This window comes from Ochotona curzoniae, unplaced genomic scaffold (genome assembly GCF_017591425.1).
Source record: "Ochotona curzoniae isolate NIBS_2020 unplaced genomic scaffold, NIBS_Ocur_1.0 contig_2321, whole genome shotgun sequence".
Lineage (NCBI taxonomy): Eukaryota > Metazoa > Chordata > Mammalia > Lagomorpha > Ochotonidae > Ochotona > Ochotona curzoniae.
In genome coordinates this window covers 12,477,205-12,499,966 of record NW_024465421.1, presented here as the reverse complement: position 1 = coordinate 12,499,966, position 22,762 = coordinate 12,477,205, and the positions used below count along the sequence as shown (strand labels likewise).

The 22,762-nt window shown below is 49.4% G+C and overlaps 1 protein-coding gene across 2 annotated transcripts in view; it reads right to left on the bottom strand.

Annotated features, from left to right (window-relative positions):
* Positions 1-493: 493 nt before the first annotated feature.
* The window catches only part of USP31 (ubiquitin specific peptidase 31), a 58,411-nt gene continuing 36,142 nt past the window's right edge, over positions 494-22,762 (bottom strand). Inside the window, exons 7-16 of one of the 2 annotated variants that reach the window (XM_040973206.1) lie at positions 21,901-22,081; positions 18,627-18,738; positions 18,030-18,124; positions 16,691-16,768; positions 15,669-15,798; positions 12,463-12,582; positions 9,778-10,003; positions 5,815-5,973; positions 4,275-4,427; positions 494-2,133 (exon numbers count right to left, since the gene is read on the bottom strand). In XM_040973206.1, the coding sequence (XP_040829140.1) occupies positions 563-2,133; positions 4,275-4,427; positions 5,815-5,973; positions 9,778-10,003; positions 12,463-12,582; positions 15,669-15,798; positions 16,691-16,768; positions 18,030-18,124; positions 18,627-18,738; positions 21,901-22,081 (2,825 nt within the window). In that variant the 3' untranslated portion in view covers positions 494-562. The remainder of the gene's footprint in view (positions 2,134-4,274; positions 4,428-5,814; positions 5,974-9,777; positions 10,004-12,462; positions 12,583-15,668; positions 15,799-16,690; positions 16,769-18,029; positions 18,125-18,626; positions 18,739-21,900; positions 22,082-22,762) is intronic. The other variant, XM_040973207.1, reaches the window with a different exon arrangement.

Genomic DNA, 22,762 nt, shown 5'->3' with positions numbered 1-22,762 from the left:
TATTGCCCTTCACGAAGACTAGGAGATGGGGCAGCGAAGTGCAGAAAGCAACGGTTTTTCCCTCGGCCTGTTTCGCTATCTGCATCACAGTTTTCTTGAGCTCCAGGTGCCACCCTGCCATTTGCAACGGGCACTGATCCTGTGCAGGGGGAACCTGTGCCAGGTAACTCATCCTCGTGGACACTAACCAGTGACAGCTGGACGGCCTTCCAAATCCTAGTGTCCAACGGAAGTCGTCCGAGTCCTCCAGACACAAGTATGCACAACGCTAAGGGCCACTGGCCACATTATTCCAGTTAGCTTGGTTTCAACGCTTTGCCTATGGCTGTTATTTGGTTCAATGGCAGAATAAGGCGACGCTTTTTAACAATTTGCGATTGAATTCTCTTTCTGTCTGTCTTGCACACACACACACACACACACACGCACACACACACACTGAGTCAGGCACATGACTCCAAAAATACAAAAACAAAAAAAGCAGACAGGGCATTGGTGGGAGGGGAGGGGCTCCAAATAAATAAACGTCTTTACAGATAAAACACTTGGCTTTGCGGAAATATCACTGAGGTTTCTGAGAAGGCCGTGCAGAGGTTTGCATGCTAGAAGATAACTTTCTGGGGGCTTTCTCAGCAGACTGCCTGCCCCCCGGAGACGAGGGGGCCCCGGAATCCAGCTGCGAAGACTTGGATCTGCGGGCGGACAACAGGGAATGTTTAGTGGAAGCAGGCTCCTTGGAGACGGGCGGCTCTTTCCCCAGTGCGTTGGCGTGGGGCTGCTGGGAGCCCGGGGCCGGGGGGCCGCGCTCGGCCTTCTCCTCTGTGCTGCTCTTACAGGCCGACCTGGCCGAGCCGCTGCCGGCCTTCTTGGACAGCAAGCTCGTCTTGCCGAGGTCGGTAGAGCGCCGGGTCTCCTTCTGTCTCAAGGCTGACTTGAAGAAGGACAGCCCCTTGTCCTCTGACTTGCTATCCCTCTTGAGTCCGGCCCTCACGCTCGTGCTCGGGGAGCGCAGACTGGCCATGGAGGAGCTCCTGACATGCTTGCCATCGCCTCGGCCCTCCCCGGCCCTGGCCTGGCTCACCCGGGGGGAGCTGGGTTTGGAGGAGCAGGTGGCACCGGCTCGGTCAGAACCCAGACTCTGCCTGGAAGCCTCCCGGCTGAGGCTCCACTCTGAGGTCCTGCTCTTCCCGGGCGGGAGGGCGCCTCGCGGGCCGGGGCCAGGGGCTTTTTTGGCAGATGTCGACGAGGCAGTGTGAGCGGGGGCAGAAGCCGACTTCTGCTTCTGTGGTGAGGGAGATGACGCGGAGTCCCGGGACTTGGGCGAGGCCTCCTTCTTGGGCTGCACCGGGGCGGGGGACGAATGCCTCCCGCTGGCCCGGGATGAAGCCTCCGCTTTGCTCCGGGAGCGGGAGGGCTTGAGGGACACTTTCACAGGGACGGGAGAGGAAGGGGATGTGCTGGAAACAGAAGAGTCCTGGCTCGCTAGGGCCGGCCGCCCCTTCCGCGGGCCCTTCTCCGGCTCCGAAGTGCCCCTGGAGCTGGGGGTTCTCGTGGCTGTGCTCTCAGGCCTCCCCGGGAGGGAGCCTGGCTGGTTCAGGGCTTTGGCCTCCTTGACTGGAGAGCTGTCCACGGAATCGCTCTGGTCCACGTAAGCGATCTGGTTGTTGTTATCAAAGGGATCGGAGACAGGGGGCAAGCGGTCCCCTTGGGCCGGGTGTTTGCTCTGCACAGCGACGGTACTGGAGTTCGATTTGCAGGTGTCTGACTCATCTTTGAACACACCTTCCATGACGGCCAGGGGCGCTCGGCCCACAGCCTTGTGCTCGCGTCGGCTGTGACTGTCGCTGGAGTCCTGGAAACTGCTGGACAGGTTCCTCAAGCTCCCAAAGCAAGAGATGGAGACCTTGTCATCCACTGCTTCCCCGATCTTCTCCAAGGTGGACGCCGAGCTGTGAATCGGAGAGTCCTCTGAGAACCTGGAAGGAGAGTTGGAGCGCAGCTGCAGCTTAGCAGACAGGGACCAGGAAGGCCGCATGCAATTCTCGTTGACAGCCAAGGGGCTGGTGACAGAAGACCTGGAAGACAGGCTCTGACGCTGGACGCTTCTCACAAAGGGCCGGGTGGAAAAGCCTCCTGAACACAGCAAAGAGAACACCGTTAAGCTAAACCCACAGAAACATTCAAGTAACCCCTAAAGATGATGAAGATGGAAGGCAGGCAAGCCCATGGGGTGAGAAGAGCATGGTCCTTAAAGGCAGCCCGTTTGAGGCCCAGGCTAACCGTGGGCTTCAGCCTTCAGGAGCCCACTTCCCTTGTCCATACAGCAGGGCTCTTCCTGCTCCGGGGCCAGCAAGCTAGTCTCCACTCCATCTTGCCCGACATCAAGGATCAGCACAATTGTCCTGGCAGGTCAAGCCCTCAGCTCTGGCCCTGCGGCACCGAGGCGGCCATGGTGATGCCATAACAGATATGCTGTGTTTCAAAGGAAGTTCCTTTACGGAGAAAGGCACAGGTCAGATTGGGCTTCGGGCTGCTTTGCCAAGCCTCGGTCTAACTCCGCGAGGATTAGTCTGCTGGGAGGTCTGTGGCTGGCAGGGCAACTGCACCCCAGAGATGCCCATGAGGCACAAGCTACTGACAGCTTCTTCAGCTCGCTGAGGGATGGTTAGGGCACGCAGAAGTGAAGTCTTTGACCAAGCTAATGGCACAGCCACAGCCCCTTACTAGCACACTTCACTACCACATGTAACTGGCCCCTAATGACTGACTGGAAAAGTCACCAGTGGATGTTTGATATCACAGGTAAGCTACCACTTAGTAATGCCAGCATTTCAAACTGGAAAGCCTGGTTAGAGGCCCAGCTACTCTGCTTCTGCTTCCTGCTGATGTGCACCTGGGAAGCGGCAGGTGGCTGGTCAAGTACTTGAGTCTCTGCCACTTGGGTGAGAAGTCCTGGCTGGAGTTCTGGGCTCCTGGGCTCACTGCCGTTCAGCCCTGGCTGCTGGGAGCATTTGGAAAGTACATCAGTGGATGGAGCTCTCTTCCTGCCTTTCAAATAAAATGCAAGTACATTTTTAAAAGTATTTTAAAGATTGAGTTATTTACTGAAAAGAGTGACAGAGAGGGAGAGGCAGAGATCTTCTAGCCTCTGATTCGCTCCCTAAGTGGCTGCAAGAGCTGAGGGGTGGGCCATGCCAATGCCAAGAGCCTGAAACTCCAACTGGGTCTTCCAGGGTGGTGGAGACCTTGCACCGGGGTTCTCATCCACTGCCTACTGTGGCTGTGGCATTTACAAACCTCTACGAGGAGGAGCCCCTCAAAGCCAAGCTCTGTCCCGGGGCACCGCCCAGCATCACTGGAGGGAGGTGGTGCTTAGGCGGATGCCGACGGCAGCAGCACACCGCTGAACAACACATGGGGACCAGCCACCCCCAGGCTGTCCAGGCTGTGCTGAAAACAACCTTTACCTAAACAAGCAAAGGCTCACTAGCCGGTCTTTCGAAGCTGTAAAGACTTGGAAGGAGCTTAGCCAGGACAGCCCAATGCTCTCATTTTACAGATCAAGGAGCAACACGCCAGAAGAGGTGGCAGAGGGAGGGCTGCGGCAGACCCCCGGGCTGGCACTCTTCCTGCAACCTCCAGCAAGCCCCACTCCAGGTCACCCTTTCAGACGCATCCATCATCGCCAGAAGCGGATCACCACGATCGAACTGCTGGCCGCAGAGTGACGCTTCCTGCAGGGTGAGTCACCGGCTCATTCCGGAAGCTGAGCTCACTCCTCTCTGCCTCCCAGCTCTCAGTTCTGGCTGCCCGACACTCCCATACCACCTGGGACCCTGCTGGAAGTGCCTGTCCATCCTGTCATTCCTCAAGCAGTAATGGAAAGTGGAAAGGAAACAAAGGGCGCCCCAGCTTCCAAATTTTTACACCCAGCCTGTCTTCAGAAACAGACGCTGGGAGTCAGATCAGCACAGCCCCCTCTGCAGGCGGCCCTAGGAGGGCACAACACTGTCCCCACCCCCCAAGAGCACTTTGAAAGAAACAGTCAAAGCACCAGTTTCTACACCTAACCCTACACTAAAGAAGCTGGAGAAGAAAGTCATTAGAAACACGAGCAAATGTCCCTGTTTGCATAGTTACTTCACATGACCATGACCGTGACCATGACCACAGCAGGCAGTCCCACTCAGCAACACTCTGAGTTCTCCCAGGCTCCTGGACACTCGTTCCTAAGTGGGAGGCATGGTGCCTCTATCACCAAACCCCACACTCACCATCATCCTCACTCCTCTCCCCGGTCATTTCTACAGACTCGGAGAGCGAGGCCAGCGAGGTGCGCCTGGAGGAAGCCGCAGAGGTCACGCTGGCTTGCTTGCTCCCCGGGAGACGGCTCACCCAGTGCTCACACAGGGAAGAACTTGTGGAGCCTGCAGGAAAGGAAGCGGGCACTGGTGAGGCAGCGTCCAGGGGCGGCCTGCGTGACTGAGCTGGCATCCCTGATGAACGTCCCCACCCAAAAGTCAGCATGAACTCCCAAGACCCCCAAACCGCCCCTCCAGATACACACAAAGATGCAAAGCAGATTCCAGTACGTGAGGGAGTTTGGCATCGTGACATGCACGTAAGAGGAACACTTCATAAGGCAAAGTCTGAGCCTTAAAGAGGCTGTAAGAGGAGGGCTCATGCATAAATTCACTGTCTACCTACCAGGTGCTTTTTTGAGCACCTGCAGTTACACTTCAGAAACAAAGGAAGAATAGAGGACTGGATTTTTCTGGGTCTCATTGTCTGTGGACATGCTTTACACACAAGCACACTCACCCCTCCATGTCACTGTCTGCTCTAGGGTTGCCTTTAAATGTATTTTAGGCCAACAGAAACTGTTCCTGAACTGTGCACATGAAACAGCAGGCGTACACCTCAAGAGGGCACTGCTGAGCACGGCCGACCCTGGAAGCACTGGGGAGGCCGAGAGCCTTTGAACCCGCACTGGCACTGTGAGTGAGCCACCTGCCTGCCAGTGGGCGGGGACTGGAGGAGGATCCCGGCAGGGGTCTCCCCACTTGAGTGATGCTTCCCCACTAGTCTCCCTACCAGCCATACATCATCACTTCGAGTCCTCGGTCAGTCCAACTCCCCATGAGTGTGCACGCAGCCCCTTGTGTGGGTGAGCGTGGCTGCATCCATGCCACACATGGGTACTGGCTCTGAATCAGGCAAAACCCTAAGGCTTCTTGCAAGAGTTGCCTTCACCAAAAAACGAAGTTAAAAGGCAACTCACACAATTCAAAAAAAAAAAAAAAAAAAGCACATTTTTAAAAGACCCAAAAAGACAATGTACATTTTCCAGTGAACTTTTTGGAGGCTCTCTGTATTATTCCTTTACCTAAAGGATTAATATTACTGGATGAAAATACCTGTGTCCAGAGATACTTAGCCGTAACAGAAGGCACGCCTTCCTCTAATGTGACGTGAGGTGGGTGTCATTACAGCTTTGCACAGATGGCGTGCACGTGGCCCTGGGGGTACTGCTCCAACCAGGTTGCAGGGCAGCATGCCAGGTTGCCTTCTGGCTTCCCCACACGTTAACCAGACTCCCTGTGAACTCCGCCAGCCCACACCTGCTCTCACAACCCAACCCCTCTTGCTCGACTGCAATCACGCTGGTTTCCACGGGAAACGGAAATGTGAAAATTAATCCAATCAAGTCAACAGTCATGAGGCCTTCCGGAAAGGTCCTCTGGGCCATTAATGACCATCATCTACTCTGGGGGGAGGAAAAACACCCCACCCAAGGTCAAGAGTTGGCTTTACCTGCCACCGAGCTGTTGGCTGACCACGACGGGATAGCCGTCCGCCTCTGGTAGAAAAGGATGTAGGCTGTCTGCGTGCAGACCTCGTCCTCCGACAGCTGCTGCACGTCACTGTCGTCGAAGCAGTACCAGAGGCCATCCACGGAGTTCTTACAGTACGCTGGGGAAACAGCCTGCCTTGAGAGCCGGGCAGGGACGCAGGCGGCCCAGACCACCCCGCACAGCCTCCCTTGCTTTGCCTCTCGGATTAACCCAAGAACTTTCAAAGGCTGCAGGTAGCAACCCAGAGGTGAAAATATATCCAAACTCCATATCACACTCAGGCAGACTGTCTCAGGAAACTAGTTTAACCTAGTCCAAGTATATGCAGTACTAGCTCAGCTAACAACATGGAAGAATAAACTTAACTTTGTCAAGCCAAGGGATCTCAGCCAGGGACAGTTCTGTCCCGTGAGCAACAACCGGCAGTGAATGCAGAAGGTTCTGGCTGTCACTACTGTGGCTCCTAGCTCCTGGTGGAGGGAGAAGTCAGGGACCTTCCCGCACATCCTACAGGGCACAGGACAGCCCTGCAACACTGAATGATGATGCAGCCAAAATGTCAAAGATGCCAGGGGCCACCAACCTTGACTCAAACGTTTTGTAACATTTCAGTCTTTGCCAGCAACAAAAATAATAGGACTAGAAAGGAGGGTATCAATCATAGCAAGTACTTTTTTTAAGATGTACAATGTGCCAAGCATCCCACTTAATTTTGAGACATGTCCTATTGTGATTCCTGATTTACAAAGACTCAGTAAGATTACCCTGGGGTGCCCGAGGCCTCCAAACTGGTAAAGGATGAGTGTTTCATTCCAGCTTTACCTGGTCCTTGAGCTTGCACTTAAACCCCTACCCTGCCCAGCTTCCCTCAGCACGGTAGTTCTCTGGAAATGTGAGAACCTGGGAAAGCAACAACTCAGGAGGCTCTCCCTCCAGTTCAAGTCCTAGGCCTGAGCTAGAACGAAAGCACTCAATACCAACCCCAGAAACCCTACCACAGGGGACCTGGAAGCTTGACCCAGCGGGAGTGTACTACCACCACATTCTCCAGCAATACCCACTTGCTGGGTGGGCACAAATATGCACCAGAATGTCTGCCAGAAGGCTGGAATACACACAGCACAGTCCCAGGAGCGGGGCACATAGGCTTGGAGAAGTACTGGGAGTGAGTCTCTCAATAGGCCGCAGCCACTCCCACAAGCATGCAACCCTACAGCATGAAAGGGAGCCACACAAGGAAGGGCTCAAAACCAGAGTGGGGTGAAGAACCTCTGAATGCGGAGAGGGAAATCAACTGTAGCTAGGTTCCCCAGAACCAGACAGGGAGAGAACGGAGACAGAAGCGGCAGATGGAGCTGGAGAAACAGCGTCGGGCCGGACGGGAGGTCTGAGTGAGCCAGCTGCTGCACTGACTGGGATCAGAACAGTGAGAGGGGACCACACCGAAGGGACAGTGACAGAAGGGCCCTCTGCTAGCGCTAGTCTGGTTCGCCTCAGGAGGGTCTGTTGTTAGTCATGATGCGGAAACAAAGGCAGCATAGTAACCCACTGAGGCGTGGACAATGTGATCACAAAACGACCCCACTGGCCTTCCTCCCCAGCTTAACTTCTTGCAGTGTTTTCTAGGCCAGTATTCCTCAAATTGTGGCCAGTCCTCAAGCAGAGAAGGAAGGAACTGGAGACCAGCATTTAAAAGCCTTTATAGCAACCCGATACTGCTGGGATATTCTGATTGTATTTGTGTAGAAGCACTGGTTCGTGAAGGATTAAAAAACTTAAAATAGAATCATAGCATCGCAGACGGCTCGGGAAGCGCTGTTCCAGAGTCCCCTCCCCAAGTTAGCCAAACCCATTCCATGTAATTACAGCTAGAACTAGCAGAGTCAAGGACACGAGAGGAGACAGGATCCAAACGAGAGGAGACAGGATCCAAACGGGAACTTTAAAGCAGTGTCTTCAAGCCAACAATGTAGCGAGTGTGCAATATGTTCTCCAAACTACCAGTAAACAACCTATAGATCAGAGAAGCCACAGAACGGCTTGAGTATGGAAAAGGGGAAGGGATCCAGACAGCATCCGAGCATCCGCTAAGTTAAAGGGTCCTGTGAAGCACGGTGGTCACTGCTGGCTCCCTACTGCGGTACCCACCTAAGGCAGGGTGAGGGAAAGGTGTCTGGCTTCTCACCCAAGCTCCTTTCACAAAAAGGGAGCTGAGGCATTTTCCAGTCTCCTCTACGAAAAAGCCAGTGTAATATGTAAAATTCAGGTCCACCCTATTTTTATTTTTCCTCAACAATTTCTTGCCTAAGACCACTCAGCAAGTCATTTTCCTAAGAAGCGTTACAAGCGGGAGATGCACTCTTTATCAAAGCTGAACATGAGGTGGGGACGCTGGCCAAGGCAGGGCCACAGTGGGATGCCAGGGAAACTCAATGAACTCCAAGTCCCTTCCCCTCAGAGTCTGCGAGTTTACAACTCCATGTCTCACTGCCAAAGAGGACAAACATGCTTAGAATTGCCACAGAAGCAAAATTCCAACTAGACACACAGTACAAGCGGCCCCCAGAAAACACGAGTACAAAAAAATGCAAGACCTGAAATATAATAAACTATCAAAACTCCGCCCAAGTCAAAGTTCAGGGTAAAATAAACTTAAAACCAGTGGGTAAAGCCACTGCCTGCGACACCAGCATCCCAACTTGGCACCAGTTCAGGGCCTGGCTTCTCCAGTTCCAACCCAATCCAGCTCTGTGTTAATGTACCTGGAAAAGTAGTATAAGATGGCCTGGGTCCTTGGGCTCCAGGTACCATGTAGGAGACATAGAGGCAACCCCTGGCTCTGTTCTAGCCCAGCCCTGGCCCTGTTCTAGCCCAGCCCTGGCCGGTACAGCCTTTTAAGGAGTGAATCAACCAATCAAAGTTCTCCGTCAATTATGTGAACCATCACCATTGCCTCCCACTTCTGTATTAGCAGCAAGCTGGAACCAGCAAGGATTGAACCCAGGTCCTACACAATATGGGATGTGAACGTCTTAACTGACAGCTTAACCTCTAAGATAAAAACTTTGATACATGGTACAACATGGATGAGCCTTAAACACATCCGACTACATGAAATAAGCCAGTCACAAAAGGACAAATATTGGCTGATTCCACTTCTAAGAGGTATCAAGAGAAGTCAATTCAGACCCAAAGCAGGGTGGCTACTAGAGGCTTGTGGGTAATATAAAATAGTGTTTCATGGCACCATTTCTGTTTGGGAAGATGAAATAAGCTCTGGCAATGAGGAGCGATGGTGCCTACACAGCAATGCAAATGTACCTAACATCACTAAAGAATACACCATTAGGTGGTAAATTCTATTATCTATGTTTTATCACATTTCTTCAAAGTGTTACCAATGGTTGTACTAGAGCCCCCATGTAATGGTATGTTTTCTGATTATCTCTAGTCTCTAAATGTTATGTGCTGAACTCAGTTGCTTTAGAAAAGAAAAAAAAAAAAAAGAAAGAAAACTGAAGTTTAAAAAGAAAAGCCCTCCCAAGCCACGTGAAGACACTGCAATAGTGCTTCACAACTGAAATAAGTGAGAGGCTAAAACTTGAAGCCAGCAGAGCAAAGTCGTCTGTGGGGAGAGTGTGAGTCAGGTGCACGGAAGGCAGACCCTCTGACGACCACGGAATGCCACCTGTGTTCACACTGCTGGCCCAGCCAGGTAAGGTCACCTCGGGAAGATCCAAGTCGGAAAGAGCAGGAAGAGCTTTAGTGCGTTAGCCCTTGGACAGAGGACGGGGACCACCTTTACCGGTGGCACGCAACCTATGGGAAGAGAAACGGAGGTCCTCAAGCCACGGCCCTCTGGCCCAACACAGCCTGCCTGGAGGAGCGGAAGCACAGACACACGGCCTCACGCGCTGCAGACCTGTGTAGTGCCCCCCTTGCATGGTGCCATGGTGATTGCACACCGCATACAGGTCATAGATGTAGTCCTCGGGGTCCCTCCCGAGTCCATAGGGCCGTCTCCACGGGGACCAGTGCGACGGCAAACTCCAGCTGCTCTGGCTTCTCTTAACCACGTGAGGCGTCATGTCCAGGCCAGTCAAAGGGAACTTGACCATGTTCTGAAGTTTCATACGTTTGTCTCCTTCCTGTTGCAAGAAGAAAAACAAGTTCTTAGGACATTTTAACGGAAGCAAAAGGCAGATCGGTTTAGCATGGAATGAGGATCCTATCAGCTGAAGTTGCTTGAGTCACCTATCTGATACCACTCAGACACACACACATAGCAGGGAAATAATCATTTTAACTACCTGGAGGAACAGGTTTCAATATCACAAAAAGCAGAACCAGTGAGGATCTATGGATTAGCCGAGTGTGAATCTCTGAATCTTTACTTCCTCATCTGCTTGAAGTTCTTAGATTTTTGACTTGCATAAAAAACCGCAATTTCAGATAGTCCATGCTGATACCTCTGTGTCGCAGAGGGCACAAACACTCCGGGAATGGTGACTGTGCAAAGGGCAAACCCCGGTGCCTGGCCCAGAACGGCCTGCAGTGGGCAGTGCCCCATCCCTCCCCACCTCCCTCAGAGCACAAGTTAACCCTGACTTAGCTTCAGATACAGAAGACTCAAAATGTATGAGGAAAACAGAATTTAAAAATAAGTTTATTCTGGTTAAGCCAAAAGACTTTAAAATCCACACATGGTTTTATTCATAATACATACTTTCCATAAATTTCTTGAAGAGCTTTCATACGCACAGATTTGTAAAACTTCCATGAAGTAAAATAAACTTCTCTGTGAATTCCATTTTTGAACTTTTTGAAGTCCCCTATTATTTGATGAGCTCCTAGTTGACGATCCTGAATCATCTGTACTTTCCATTCAGCCCATGGGGAAATCCATGAAAATATAACCCCTGGCCAAAGAGGTGCTTACTGTGTGCACGGTTCTCATATTTGAAAACTTAATCGAGCATGGAAATGCCCACCCCAGAGAGGTACGGACCTTTTCAGGGAAGGAAAAATATCCCTACAAGAAAGGGAAGATGGATGCTAGACAGTCAGGAAGGCTGGCTGATGAACTAAGACCTTATTCTGCAGTCGAGGGGAAAGCCTTGGGGCTCACATGGAGGAGGTGACACCCCCGAGCTGGGAGTGAAGGAATGTGCGAGCAGTATGCACAACATGTGGGGAAAGGTCTTGGGAATCAACGGAAAGACTGCAACCAATTGGGAAGTAACAGAGTCTGAACTGGCATGGTACCAGTAAGAGCGGAGAGGGCAAGACACATAAGCAGGAGTTGAGGAGCCACAGCCAAGCCACAGAAGTGAGAATCTAGTGAGAGGGACAAAAAAAGAAGTGAGAAAGGTGACCCTGCCCTTCCGAGTGTGGGTTGCTGGAAGGGTGATAATATGCCTTCGAAAGAAATAGAAAGCAAGAGTCATGTGTCTGTGTGGTGGGAAGCAAACAGAGCAGGCTGGAATCCAGAGCCTTGCCCAGCAATCCACCTGCAGAGCCCAAGAGGATGAAGCTGGGGCACCCACAGCAAGTGTGCAAGTCCTAGACAGGGTCTGTGTGTGTCACCCCTGACGCCTCCACTTCCTCAGCAAGTCCTAAACATCTCTCCATCTCCACAGTCTACCAGGCCCTTAGCATGACACTGGTGACCACATCGACCTCCTTTAGGTCCCCTACCTTCACTCTGGTCGCCTCTGCTCTGTCCTCCCAATGACAGTCAGAATGATCTCTTAAAAACACACTTGCTGCAAACCCTTCATCACAATCCTACTCAGCCCCCAAGGGGATGTTGGGCAACCTGCCGCTGCTCCCTTCTTCCACCAACTCCCACCACCGGCCCACCCCGCAGCGCCAGTCCCACCAGCACTATCAGCCCCTGACCACAGGCAGTTCCCTCCGGCCTGGCTCCAAACACGCTGCTGTTTCTATAACCTGCTGCTCCCTCTTCTCCTGGGAAGTTGCAGAGAAACACCTGCTCTGTTGCAGAGACAAACCTTGCAGCCTGATCTCACAGCCCCATCAACATTTATCCCCACCCTCCTTCTATAAACGGGGCTGCCTAGGATAACCCTACCTCAGAGAACAGACAGCTTTGCAGAGAGAGGGGTGACTGACTCACAAAGCAATACAACCCAAAGCAGATTTTCTTTGTACATGTTTATGACTCATCTCCCCCACAGTACAACAGCACCGTTAGGGTGGCCAACACCCATCATTACAGCAGGCAGACATGGGATTCCAACTCTCCTAGCAAGCATCTCTATTTACTAACCCCAAAGCACATGTACCAAAATTCAGCCTGACATTTATAAGTCTAGTGCAAACCCTGAAGAACAAAGTAAAAATCTGCCAAGTGAACTGAAATGTTTAGGATTTCAAGGGTCACAGGGTGCTCACATTTTGCCTCATACAGGCACACCTGTCTGTAAACACCCCTGCACACACACACACACACACACACACTCTCTCTCTCTCTCTCTCTCTCTCTCACTCTCTCACTCACTCACTGAAATCAAACAGGGACACCCAAGAAGCTCAGCCAGCAGGCGGCCTCACTTGTCGGGCTTCGCAGAGAGGATTCCCTCACCTGCCGGAACCTCTTGAGATGTATGATGAGCACGTCGGGCAGGGTCCACAGGCTGAGCGTGATGCTCCCCTGCTGCAGCTGCTTGCAGTGTGGGCAACGCCAGGCGTCATCCGGGGCGAGCTGCAAACGAGGAGCAGAGCTGCTGTCAGCACCCCCTCGTGCAAAGCTTTGCGACAGAGAAGGCTGGCCTGACTTCTCAGTGGGAGGTGTCCCACTTTATCATTTTCTGAATAGTGAGCGCTGGCAGTAACGAGAAGGGCAATGCCACCACCACCAGAGTCCTGACACTGCTTCTCAAGCAGCCCTAAGGCAGCACGACACACTGACACTCACAGGGCACTGCTTGTAGAAAATCCAACCTGGGCCTGATCACGTGGCGTACTGCAGGTCCCACCTGTCATCTCCATTTCTGTTGTTCTTGTTGCTTTTTTTTTTTTAAGACTTATTTCTTTTTATTGGAAAAGTGGTTTTTGTTTTTTTTTTTTTTAAAGATTTATTTTTATTGGAAAGGCAGATATACAGAGAGGAGAGACAGAGAGGAAGATCTTCCATCCGATGATTCACTCCCCAAGTGAGCGCAACGGGCCGATACTATGCCGATCCGAAGCCAGGAGCCTCTTCCGGGTCTCCCACGCGGGTGCAGGGTCCCAAAGCTTTGGGCCGTCCTCGACTGCTTTCCCAGGCCACAGGCAGGGAGCTGGAAGGGAAGCGGGGCTGCCGGGATTAGAACCGGCGCCCATATGGGATCCCGGGCGTGCAAGGCGAGGACTTAACCACTTGCGCCACCGCGCCGGGCCGGAAAAGTGGTTTTATAGAGAGAAGGAAAGAGAAAGATCTTCCACCCAAATGACCACAACAGCTAGAGCTGAGCCAATCCAAAGTCAGGAGCCAAGAGCTTCTTCTGGGTCTCCCATGTGGTGCAGGGCCCCAAGGTCCCATGCAGTCCAGGGTCCCAGGGTCCTTGGATGCTTTTCCCGGGCTATAAGCAGGGAGCTGGATGGGAAGTGGAGCACATAGAACATGAGCTTGCACCCATAGGAATCCTGGCACTTAGATGTGGAGGATTCGTCAATCGAGCCATCACACCAGGCCCTCTTTCTGTTGTTCTTACACTCAATACTGGACTTCCCAAGTGACACTCATGCATGCTAGGGCATGCTGACTCGACATTCTCTAGGGCCAGCCTACTTTTCTAGACACTGAAATCATTTAGTGTCAGACAGATGAAGTCCTTACATTTGTGAGCTTAAACGGTCTTAACTATCTCCCTCACCTCCTGTGCTCTAGCCACACTGGTCTCCCTAACGCTTGTCAACTGTGTCAAGTTCCTTCCACCCTGCTCAACCTCTCCACATGGTAAATAACGTGAGGGCAGAGAAACTGTCTGTCTCGGTCCCTGCTGTAACCCTCGGGCCTGAGCAACACCTGGTATGCACCAATACTCTGTAAACTCTATCCCTCCAGTAGGAATTCAGCGCTCTAGATCAGCAAGAAGTCTGGTAGGTATCAAAGCTGTCGCCTAGGACACATACTCACCCTTAGTCTGTCATTCTCAAAAATCTCCTGGGACAATTAAAAAGCTAACTAGAACAAGGTGTGTTAAAGAGTCTGCATGCAGTTTCAAAGTGAACTATGTTGACTTAAGCCCAAAACTGCAACAAAACAAAAACATAAACAACAAAAATATGTTTATGAAAATCTATTGCTTAGAAGCACCAGCCACGAAGAGCTAGGGAGAGAAAATTCAGTAAGAATAGAAAAGCTATTTGCAGATACCTGAAAGATAGACAAGTGGAAGAAAATTAAGACTTCTGAGTTATAACTCCAGTGAGAACAGCCATTGTGTATAGGAACCACAGAATGTGGCTCAGGTTAACTCTGATTGCCTTCAGTGCTCCCAAAGGAAAGGCTGAGTCAAGTCTGCAGTGAGCAACCCACACATTCAGAAGCTACGTAATCACCTATCTGAAACTAGGTTCAAGAACCAAACCATCAAGGAAAAAATTTTGTAGTCTCCTGATGCTGAGATGGCATGTCTGTCTAGATGCATGAGTGAAGAGTGAAAACCAACAGTGGGGTGTGACACTGTGGTGAGTGAATAAGGCCACTGTGCAACAGTATCTGCAGCAGCATCTCATATGAATGCAGTACTAGTGCCACCTGCTCCACTTCCAATCCAGCTCCCTACTAATGTGCCTAGGAGAGCAGCGTCAAGATGGCCCAAGAGTTTGGTCCTCTGCACCCACACAGGAGACCTGGAAGACAGTCTTGGCTTCGGCCCAGGCCGGCTCTGGCCACGTGGGGAGTGTACCAGATGATGGAAGGTCTGCCTGCCTGCTTGCCAGCTGGTCTGCTTCTCTGTCACTCTGTGACTCTGCCTTTCAAATAACTCAACTGTCATACTTATGATCCCAACCACCAGTGCAATATCAGATGAATTTCAAGTGCTCTGGTCAAGGTTTTTCCAAGTGCATGAAACTGCACAGGCCTGGGTCCCTCCCCAAAGACTTATTTCTCCACTTATCTGTCATCTGTTAATCTAAAAATGTACCAAGTCCCTGTTACCTGTAAAGCACCGTATGGAGTGGCTGAAAGAACCACTGTCCAACACAACTTTATCTGCACTAATCAGCACAGGCAGCACTAGCCACGTGCCTGCTGGGCACCTGCAATGCAGCCAATGCCAACTAAGGAAGTGGATATTTATTTTGTCCCTATGTTAATAGGTCCTGGCACCCTTTGCTCTCAGCACACAGCCGCCAAGGTAAGAATCACTGTTTCACTGCCAAATACAGTAACTTTAAACTTCTAAACTGCAACAAACAACAAAATAAACCGATCTTTAACCATAAGAAAGAAATTTAAACTACTTTTTGTCAACATCCTAAAAGACACAGCACTGAGCTACCCCATTGTCTGTGTCAAATCTATGCAAGTGAAAATCCTGGGAGACATTCTGAGAGCCAACTTGTCTATTCCCCACCCTCCTGCCCAGGCCCCTTCCACCCTCGGACCCCAGGAAGAGCTGTGCAGCCCCTTACCCATGCCCCATGCCTACCACCCTCGGACCCCAGGAAGAACTGCGCAGCCCTTTATCCATGCCCCATGCCTACCATGCGCGGACCCCAGGAAGTGCCACACGGTCTCTCTTGCCATGCCCCGCCCACCGACCCTCCGACCCCAGGATGTGCTGTGCAGGCCCTCACCCGCTCCTCCTTGGTGTAGAGCTGGAAGCATTGGGATAAAGTGCAGGTCTGAGGCTGATGATGACGCTCCTTTTGCACACGGACACTGTCTGCATCAGGGATATACTCTTCTTCTGTGTTTACAAACAAGCTGAGATCGGAGGCAGAGTGGTTAGCAGAGAAGGTCTTCAAATGAGATACAAGCGATTACAGCCTCACAACAACGGCTACAAATTCAGAATGGACTATACCAATACGTAACAGGGCAAAAGTGACAATCCAGCTTTATGTTTTAACAAGCTCTTGAAAATATCTGCAAAATCATTTCAAGAACTTAGTTGGTTTTTCTCGGACTGGCTGTAAGCTGCAATCAAATCAAGAATTCTCCTGTATATCTAAGTGCATGCATTCCACACACTTTGAGTTAATGGGCCTATAATAAACATGAAAATAATTGGACATTTACAGTAGTTAATGAATATATAACTTAGCTCAGCTCCAAACAAATGTGAGAGATGTATGGAACAAATAATGAACTGTTTTGAAAAAGAATTAACAACATATTTGTATACTTAGCTAAATAAACAAAAAAGATATCTGTCTCAGTTCATTTGAAATAGCAAGAGAATGCTGACAGAAATAGTTAAAAAGGGCCTTTAGGGGGTGACATAGTGTATCGAGTTAAGTCGCCACCTGCCATGCCAACATTTCACATATGTGCCAGCTGGAGGCCCAACTGCTCCACTTCTGATCCAGTTCCCTGCTAAAGCACCTTGGAAAGCAGTGAAAGATGGCCCAAGTGCTTAGACCTCACCATGTGGGAGACTCAGAAGAAGCTCCTGGGTTCAGTCTGTCGCAGAACTGACTGCTACAGCCATCTGGGAAGTGAACCAGTGGATGGAAGATCTTCCCCTCTCTCTCTCTGTTTCCTTCTCTCTCCCTGTCTCTGCCTCTATATATAGGCTTTTCAAATAAATCAATAAGCCTTTTTTAAAATATATCTTTTTAAAAAGTCTATAAATAAAAGTTAAAAAAATACTCACAAATCTTTTGTCTCCTTGTCCCATTCCACTACTAACTTCACGTGAGCAGTACCACCTGGCCCACAGGATTTTAATGCCCTACAGAATGCAAGGAGGAAAAGCCACATATTATCTTCTAAGTAAACGATTTTACTTAAGTGTGATTATATCCTTCTGAAATCATCATTTCATTGCAAAAAACCATCACAGTTCCCATTAGAAAATGCTCTTAGAGAGACCGTTGTAACTTCAGATTCAGTAACTGAGATACAAATGGGCTGAAAACTCTGACAACCAGAATAGAATGTCCAACATAGAAACAGAAATTGGAAACAATTTTGTATCACACTACAATACTGTCCACTCTGTCACTCTCAAATGTTCTTCACTGGCCTAAAGACTGGACAACAATCCCTGGGAGACAAAACCTGAGCTTGCCCCACTTCGCCCACACCATGCCGGATCTCCAGACCACGCCAGATCCACCCCGTGCCTTCCCTCTCCTTTCTTCACACAGCCACTCCCCTGGCAGTTCTCTGGCCCACAGCCAATGTCATGGCCTGCTCCTGAGAAATTCAGCATCTTATCCAACATTTCCTTAATGCTGTTCAATATTTTGGATCCCTAATAATCCATTAACTCTGACTCTTAACACCAAACAGTAATCACTCAAACAGGGCCAAGCTATATACTTTTTCCGAATCCTGAAACGCAGGCACAACAGTATTTGTTTAAAATGCCACTACAATAAATGTGTTTATATTTATGTATCCGTATGTGTCTGTGTGCATACGCAGATACATACAGATTTCCAGTGTTACTTTAACAATGCACTAGGAAGCTAAAGGAAGCAGAGGTAGAAAATCAGAGTGACTAATTCTTTGGGGAAAATAGTGTGAAGGCTTAAAGGAAAGGAATTAAGGCCAAAGGAAACCTCCCATGCCTCAGTGAACACACAAACGAGGAAGTTGAGGATTGGTGAAGGGATCAGCCAGGCCCAAGGGAACCACGAGAAACATCATACACTGTGAACTCGGGCTTTATGGATTGCAAGGAGGAACGAGAACTGATTAGAATGCTACTTCCGAAGACTTCCTTTTTGCTAAATATGAAAATATAATTGATCTGTAGTGCTAGGAAATACACTTGCCTGCTTTCCTGACATGTGTGGCCCCTGGCTTTTTTGCCGAAAAGGAAGATTATAAAACACATCACACTCGAATGAGAAATAAACCAAGCGCTTCATTGTTCAACGAACCTAAAGAACCCCGTACACTTGTGTGGGAACTATACCAGGCACGACCTGAAATCACACTCGCGCATCTGTTAAATTTCAAAAGGTGGGTTTTATTTCCTTTACCTTTCTACCGTGGGGTGGCACAGGGGCTGTTCCTCCTGGGGCAGTAAGTACGTGATTCCCACCACACTGACCACTCGCAGACTGAAGGGACACACCTGCATCAAATGGCAAAGGGCAGTTAGGCTGAACTTCCCCACCAGGGCATGCTGCACAGTGGCACCTGCAACCCAGATGGCAGGTCCAGCAAACTGTTCATTTCAGTGTTTTCTCTAGGGTGTTCTGCTGGGTTCCTGAGCCACTCTCATACTTTAAATATGATTTACCCAGATGTACTTGGCATATCATACAATTTATGTGTGACAAGGACCACGCTACTCTCACTGAACAGTCTTCTATGGAGGCCATACCATACCATCGGAAATTATTTTAAAGATATACAGATATTCTGCTAAAACCTTTCAGACTGATGATGCGCTAAACTTTGTTAGATTAATACTGTAAAGGATTACACTGCAGTTTAAGGAACATCTCTAGTAGCCAGCTCCTTTCACAAATTAAGTCTTCAAAATCCAACCACAGAAAACCCAAATTTCATGGCAATGTGTCTTCCATGGGTATACATGCGAGCTCTGCCAGAATATCAAAGTGCTTACAAACCTGAATGCAAACTGTGGGCCTCAGGAAATACTTCATCTTCTCCAGGATTTCCTTCTGCAGAAGGTCCCATGCTACCGTCTTCTCTAAGTGCAGCACAAAAGGCAGTCCAAACCTAACACACAAAAACACTGAAATCACCACCAAGTACAGTTATTTCTTTAATGATATAATCCCTTATTTATTTTCTTTTTTAGTTTGGGGGAGAGGGCAGAAGAGAGAGAGAGAAACTCCTATTCCCTGGTTTGCTCCCCAAATGCCCACAGTGGCCAGCGCTGGGCCAGGGTCAGTGTCGGAGCCAGGAACTTCCCAGGGTCTGCAATGACAGGTAGCAGAGTCAGGAGCCAGAACTAGGAAGTAAGCCCATGTACACCAACATGGACACAGGCATCCTAACTGCTAGACTAAATGCCTACTCCCAACCCCTTGCACTTGCCCTTCTAAATGGAATCACAATATAACTGGTTTCAGAGAGTTCCCAAAGCAAAAACAAGAAATTTAATGGTTAACTCAAAGAGATGATGAAAATGTCTGAAAAACAGCTTAGATTTCTAAGTGGAATTTAATAGTTCATGTACCAAAATAGCTTTCAGGGAAATATGATGCTACAATTGAGAGAACAGGAATAAGAGTAGATACAAGTTTAGAACACCATGCAGATGAAACCTCCAACAAGGGGGTGGGCACTGTGGTACAGTGGGCAAGAATTATTTAGGGCTAGAAGATCCAACCAGCAGCAGCCACATCCTGGTGGTCTTGGGAAACAAGGGAGGCCCTGGCAAGCAGACGGCACCCCGGAAGCCGGCTGTCCTCTGCCACAGTCCTATATTCTAGAAAACCAGAAGCAATTCCATAGAGTTAGCCTTGCTCTATAGCCTGCAATCACAAGGGAACTTTAGAAAACTACAGGGTCCAATTTCAGCCTCCAGAGACTCTGAAAAGATCCATGTGCATTGTGGTCCAAGAACTCCCAGGTGGGTCTAATATGCAGCCAAAGTCATAGACCACAAACCCGGCCTCAACTCTCATCCATAGCCCTTCTTGCTGTTCCTGAAGGCATCTAATTCCCTCCCACACGGACCACCCTTCCCCACTTCCAGGTCAGCACCTGCTCACTCCCAGGAAGAGTCAATGGAGGTCCTTTTCCAGGAGCAGCCTGGCACTGTATTCCCTTTGGTCACCACAGTACTAACAGCCCTGAACTGCAAACACCACCTCCTGACCGTTTTCACCTCTGCTGTGAGCTACCTGACAGCACAAACAGCAACTTCTTTCCTTAGGAGCCTCATCTAAAACATTGTAGATGTTGAATGGACGACTAAATGAACAACTACTCTAACAAGATGAATTCTGACACAGGCCTGGGTTGAGACAGAAATGCTAAGCTCACAAGAAATGTGTTTCTAACAGCGAACAAACCATTTACACGCAGCAGTACTTAACAACCAACCAATCTGCCTGAAAACTGCCACAATCTGGAATGTTGGAAGCCACAGGTAAATCATCCCATCTCAAAGGGGGTACCACCAGTTCTTCATTTCATGGAAGCACACTAAGCAGCCCCTTCCTCTGGGACTGTAAACAAGCCAGGCCCCTTCTAGCCCCACTGCTTAACCAGGCGTTCCTTCTGCATGGGATCCCTGCCCTCCACGGCCACGCACCTCCCAAGTTCCTCCTCCTCATCAGAGCTTGGCCCACGGCCACCTTTTCTCACCATCCTTTCTACTGCAGTCTTGCATCCCCACCATCAGAATCAATCATTCTTGCTGTCTTCTTTGTTGTAATTACTTGAGGGAAGAATGGAGACAGGGTACGAGTGCATGAGAGCACTCCCATGAGCTCATTCACTCTTCAAATAACTCCAAAGGCCAAAACTGAACCAGGTTCAAGATGGGAGCTGGGAATTCAATCCAGGTCAGCAACGTGGTAGCAGGGACTCAACCAATGGAATCAGTACCTGCTGGAAGTTGGAACTGAGAGTTGAGTCAGAACTCAGTCCCTTACGGGTTGCAGGCATTGAATGGAACCTTCTTTTATCTGAATGTCTTCAAAGTGCTAACAATCGGCTGATGTCCAATGTGTCTGCTTACTTCCACCTGGTCTACGCTAAGGTACAGTCTCCCAGACGATGGAGACTCTGTTTATCTTGTCTGCTGCTGTATGCCCAGTGTTCAGAACAAGGGCCAGGACTGCCACAGCAGCTCACAGGCTAATTCTGTTTGTGGCACTGGCATCCCATATGGGCTGCTGCACTTTGAAACCAGCTCCCTGTTTATGGCCTGAGAAAGCAGCAGAGGACGGCTCAAGTTTTGGGTCCCTGCACCCACACAGGAGACGTGGAAGAAGCTCTTGGCTCCTGGCTTCAAATTGGCTCAGATCTGGCCATTGCGGCCATTTGGGGAGTGAACCAGTGGTTAAAAGATATTTCTCTGTCTGTTTCTCTTTCTCTCTGTAAATCTGCCATTTCAATAAAAATAAAAGAACAGCTGACACAATAAAATAAACACTCATGAATTCCCCAGATAAACTAATCAACATCTTTTACAATTATCTTACTTCCCAATGAACAAACTTATAAGAGGCAAACAAAAAATCATGACACAAATATTAGAGCCTTTTCTCTCCAAAACACTATCTTCCCCTTGTGATTACTCGGGTTACACTGCACTACTGTGATGACGTCACTTTACAAACAGAAGGCAGGCAGATCTGAGAGACTGCCAGTGCCCACCTTTCTGACGTGGGAAGCTGAGTGAGCAGTGGTGCCATCTGCTGTGACGGGAGAACACTGGAGGGCCAGTTTTAGCAGTACACAGAGCAACAATGAGTTCAGACTGGTATGCAGGCTTCAGGGCCACCTCCCAGCCAAGCAGATACATTCAGAATGACAACTTTTGTGACAAGCCTTTAGGAAAATAACCGGAGAAAGGTCTAGAGCCCCAAGAGAAGCCTGAATTGCAAACACACACATGAAGTGAGCTTTTAAAAACGAGGTGAGTTCTAGGAACCCCTGCACTCAGATGCCATCAGAGCAATGTGGCCAGCTCCCCACTCCGAGCCTCAACTCGGGTAAACATAGCCTTCACAGGCAGCCATCACATTCTAACACAGCAGGCACACGCTCATTCACATCCAGGTAAACATGCATCGTTTGTAACACCAGAATCAAAACTGCACCACTAAAAAGCAAGGACTTTACACCTCTGCTATGTAAAACACTGGAAAATACTAGAATCCTTAAAAGTCTTGCTCATGACTGGAAATGAGCAGTTTTTACCTTTTCCCCTGCTGCCCGGTACAGGCCCGGTTGCACACCAACAGAACAATCTTGTCGTTTCCTGCTCTGGTGCTGGGCAGATCCGTTTTCCCTGGCTTTGGTGCTGTCTGTGTAGGCGAGGACAGTCTGTGATGATCCAGGCCAAATTTCAAGTGGTTTAGATTGTTGTTTAAGTGAATTCCTGAAATGGAATAAAAACAACTCTTCGAAATGAAAACACCTCTTTGAAATTCTTTTCATTCATTCATCACAAAGAAATGTATCCAACAGAGAAAATAAGAAACTGTCATCATGTTATTTAAGCTGCCCCAAGGAAACTGAACAAATGGTCTACTGTGAGATTACCTATCTAGCCATGAAGATAATTTCTTTAGTATCCATTATTCCTTTTAAACTAGTCTTACTTGTCTTGTAAGCTGAAAATTAAAACTCTACACTTTGGTGAATGTTAGATACAGTGTGAGAAATGCAAGTCTGCCAAGATATTACAGCAGAAAATATTCCAGGTGAGGCCATGCCACTATCCGTCAAGTAAGTACAGACAAGAACATGCAGAATAGTTGTCAATGGTCCAACAGCAGTGGCCTCTCCATGATTACAGAGCCAGACTGGAAGGGACAGCGGTGTGGCAGAGTAGGTTAATAAGCCTCTGCCTACAATGCTGGCCAGCTCAGCTCAGCTCAGCCTTTGCAGCCACTTAGAGAGTAAACCAGCAGATAGAAGATTTCTGTCTGTCTGAGAAGAAATGAGATAAACTGCATCAACTAGACCCAGAGCCAAGATGACAACAGGCCACTCTAAGACAGTCGCCTATACCAGATCAACACCCAGGAAAGTGGACAAATATCCGACAGACCTTCCG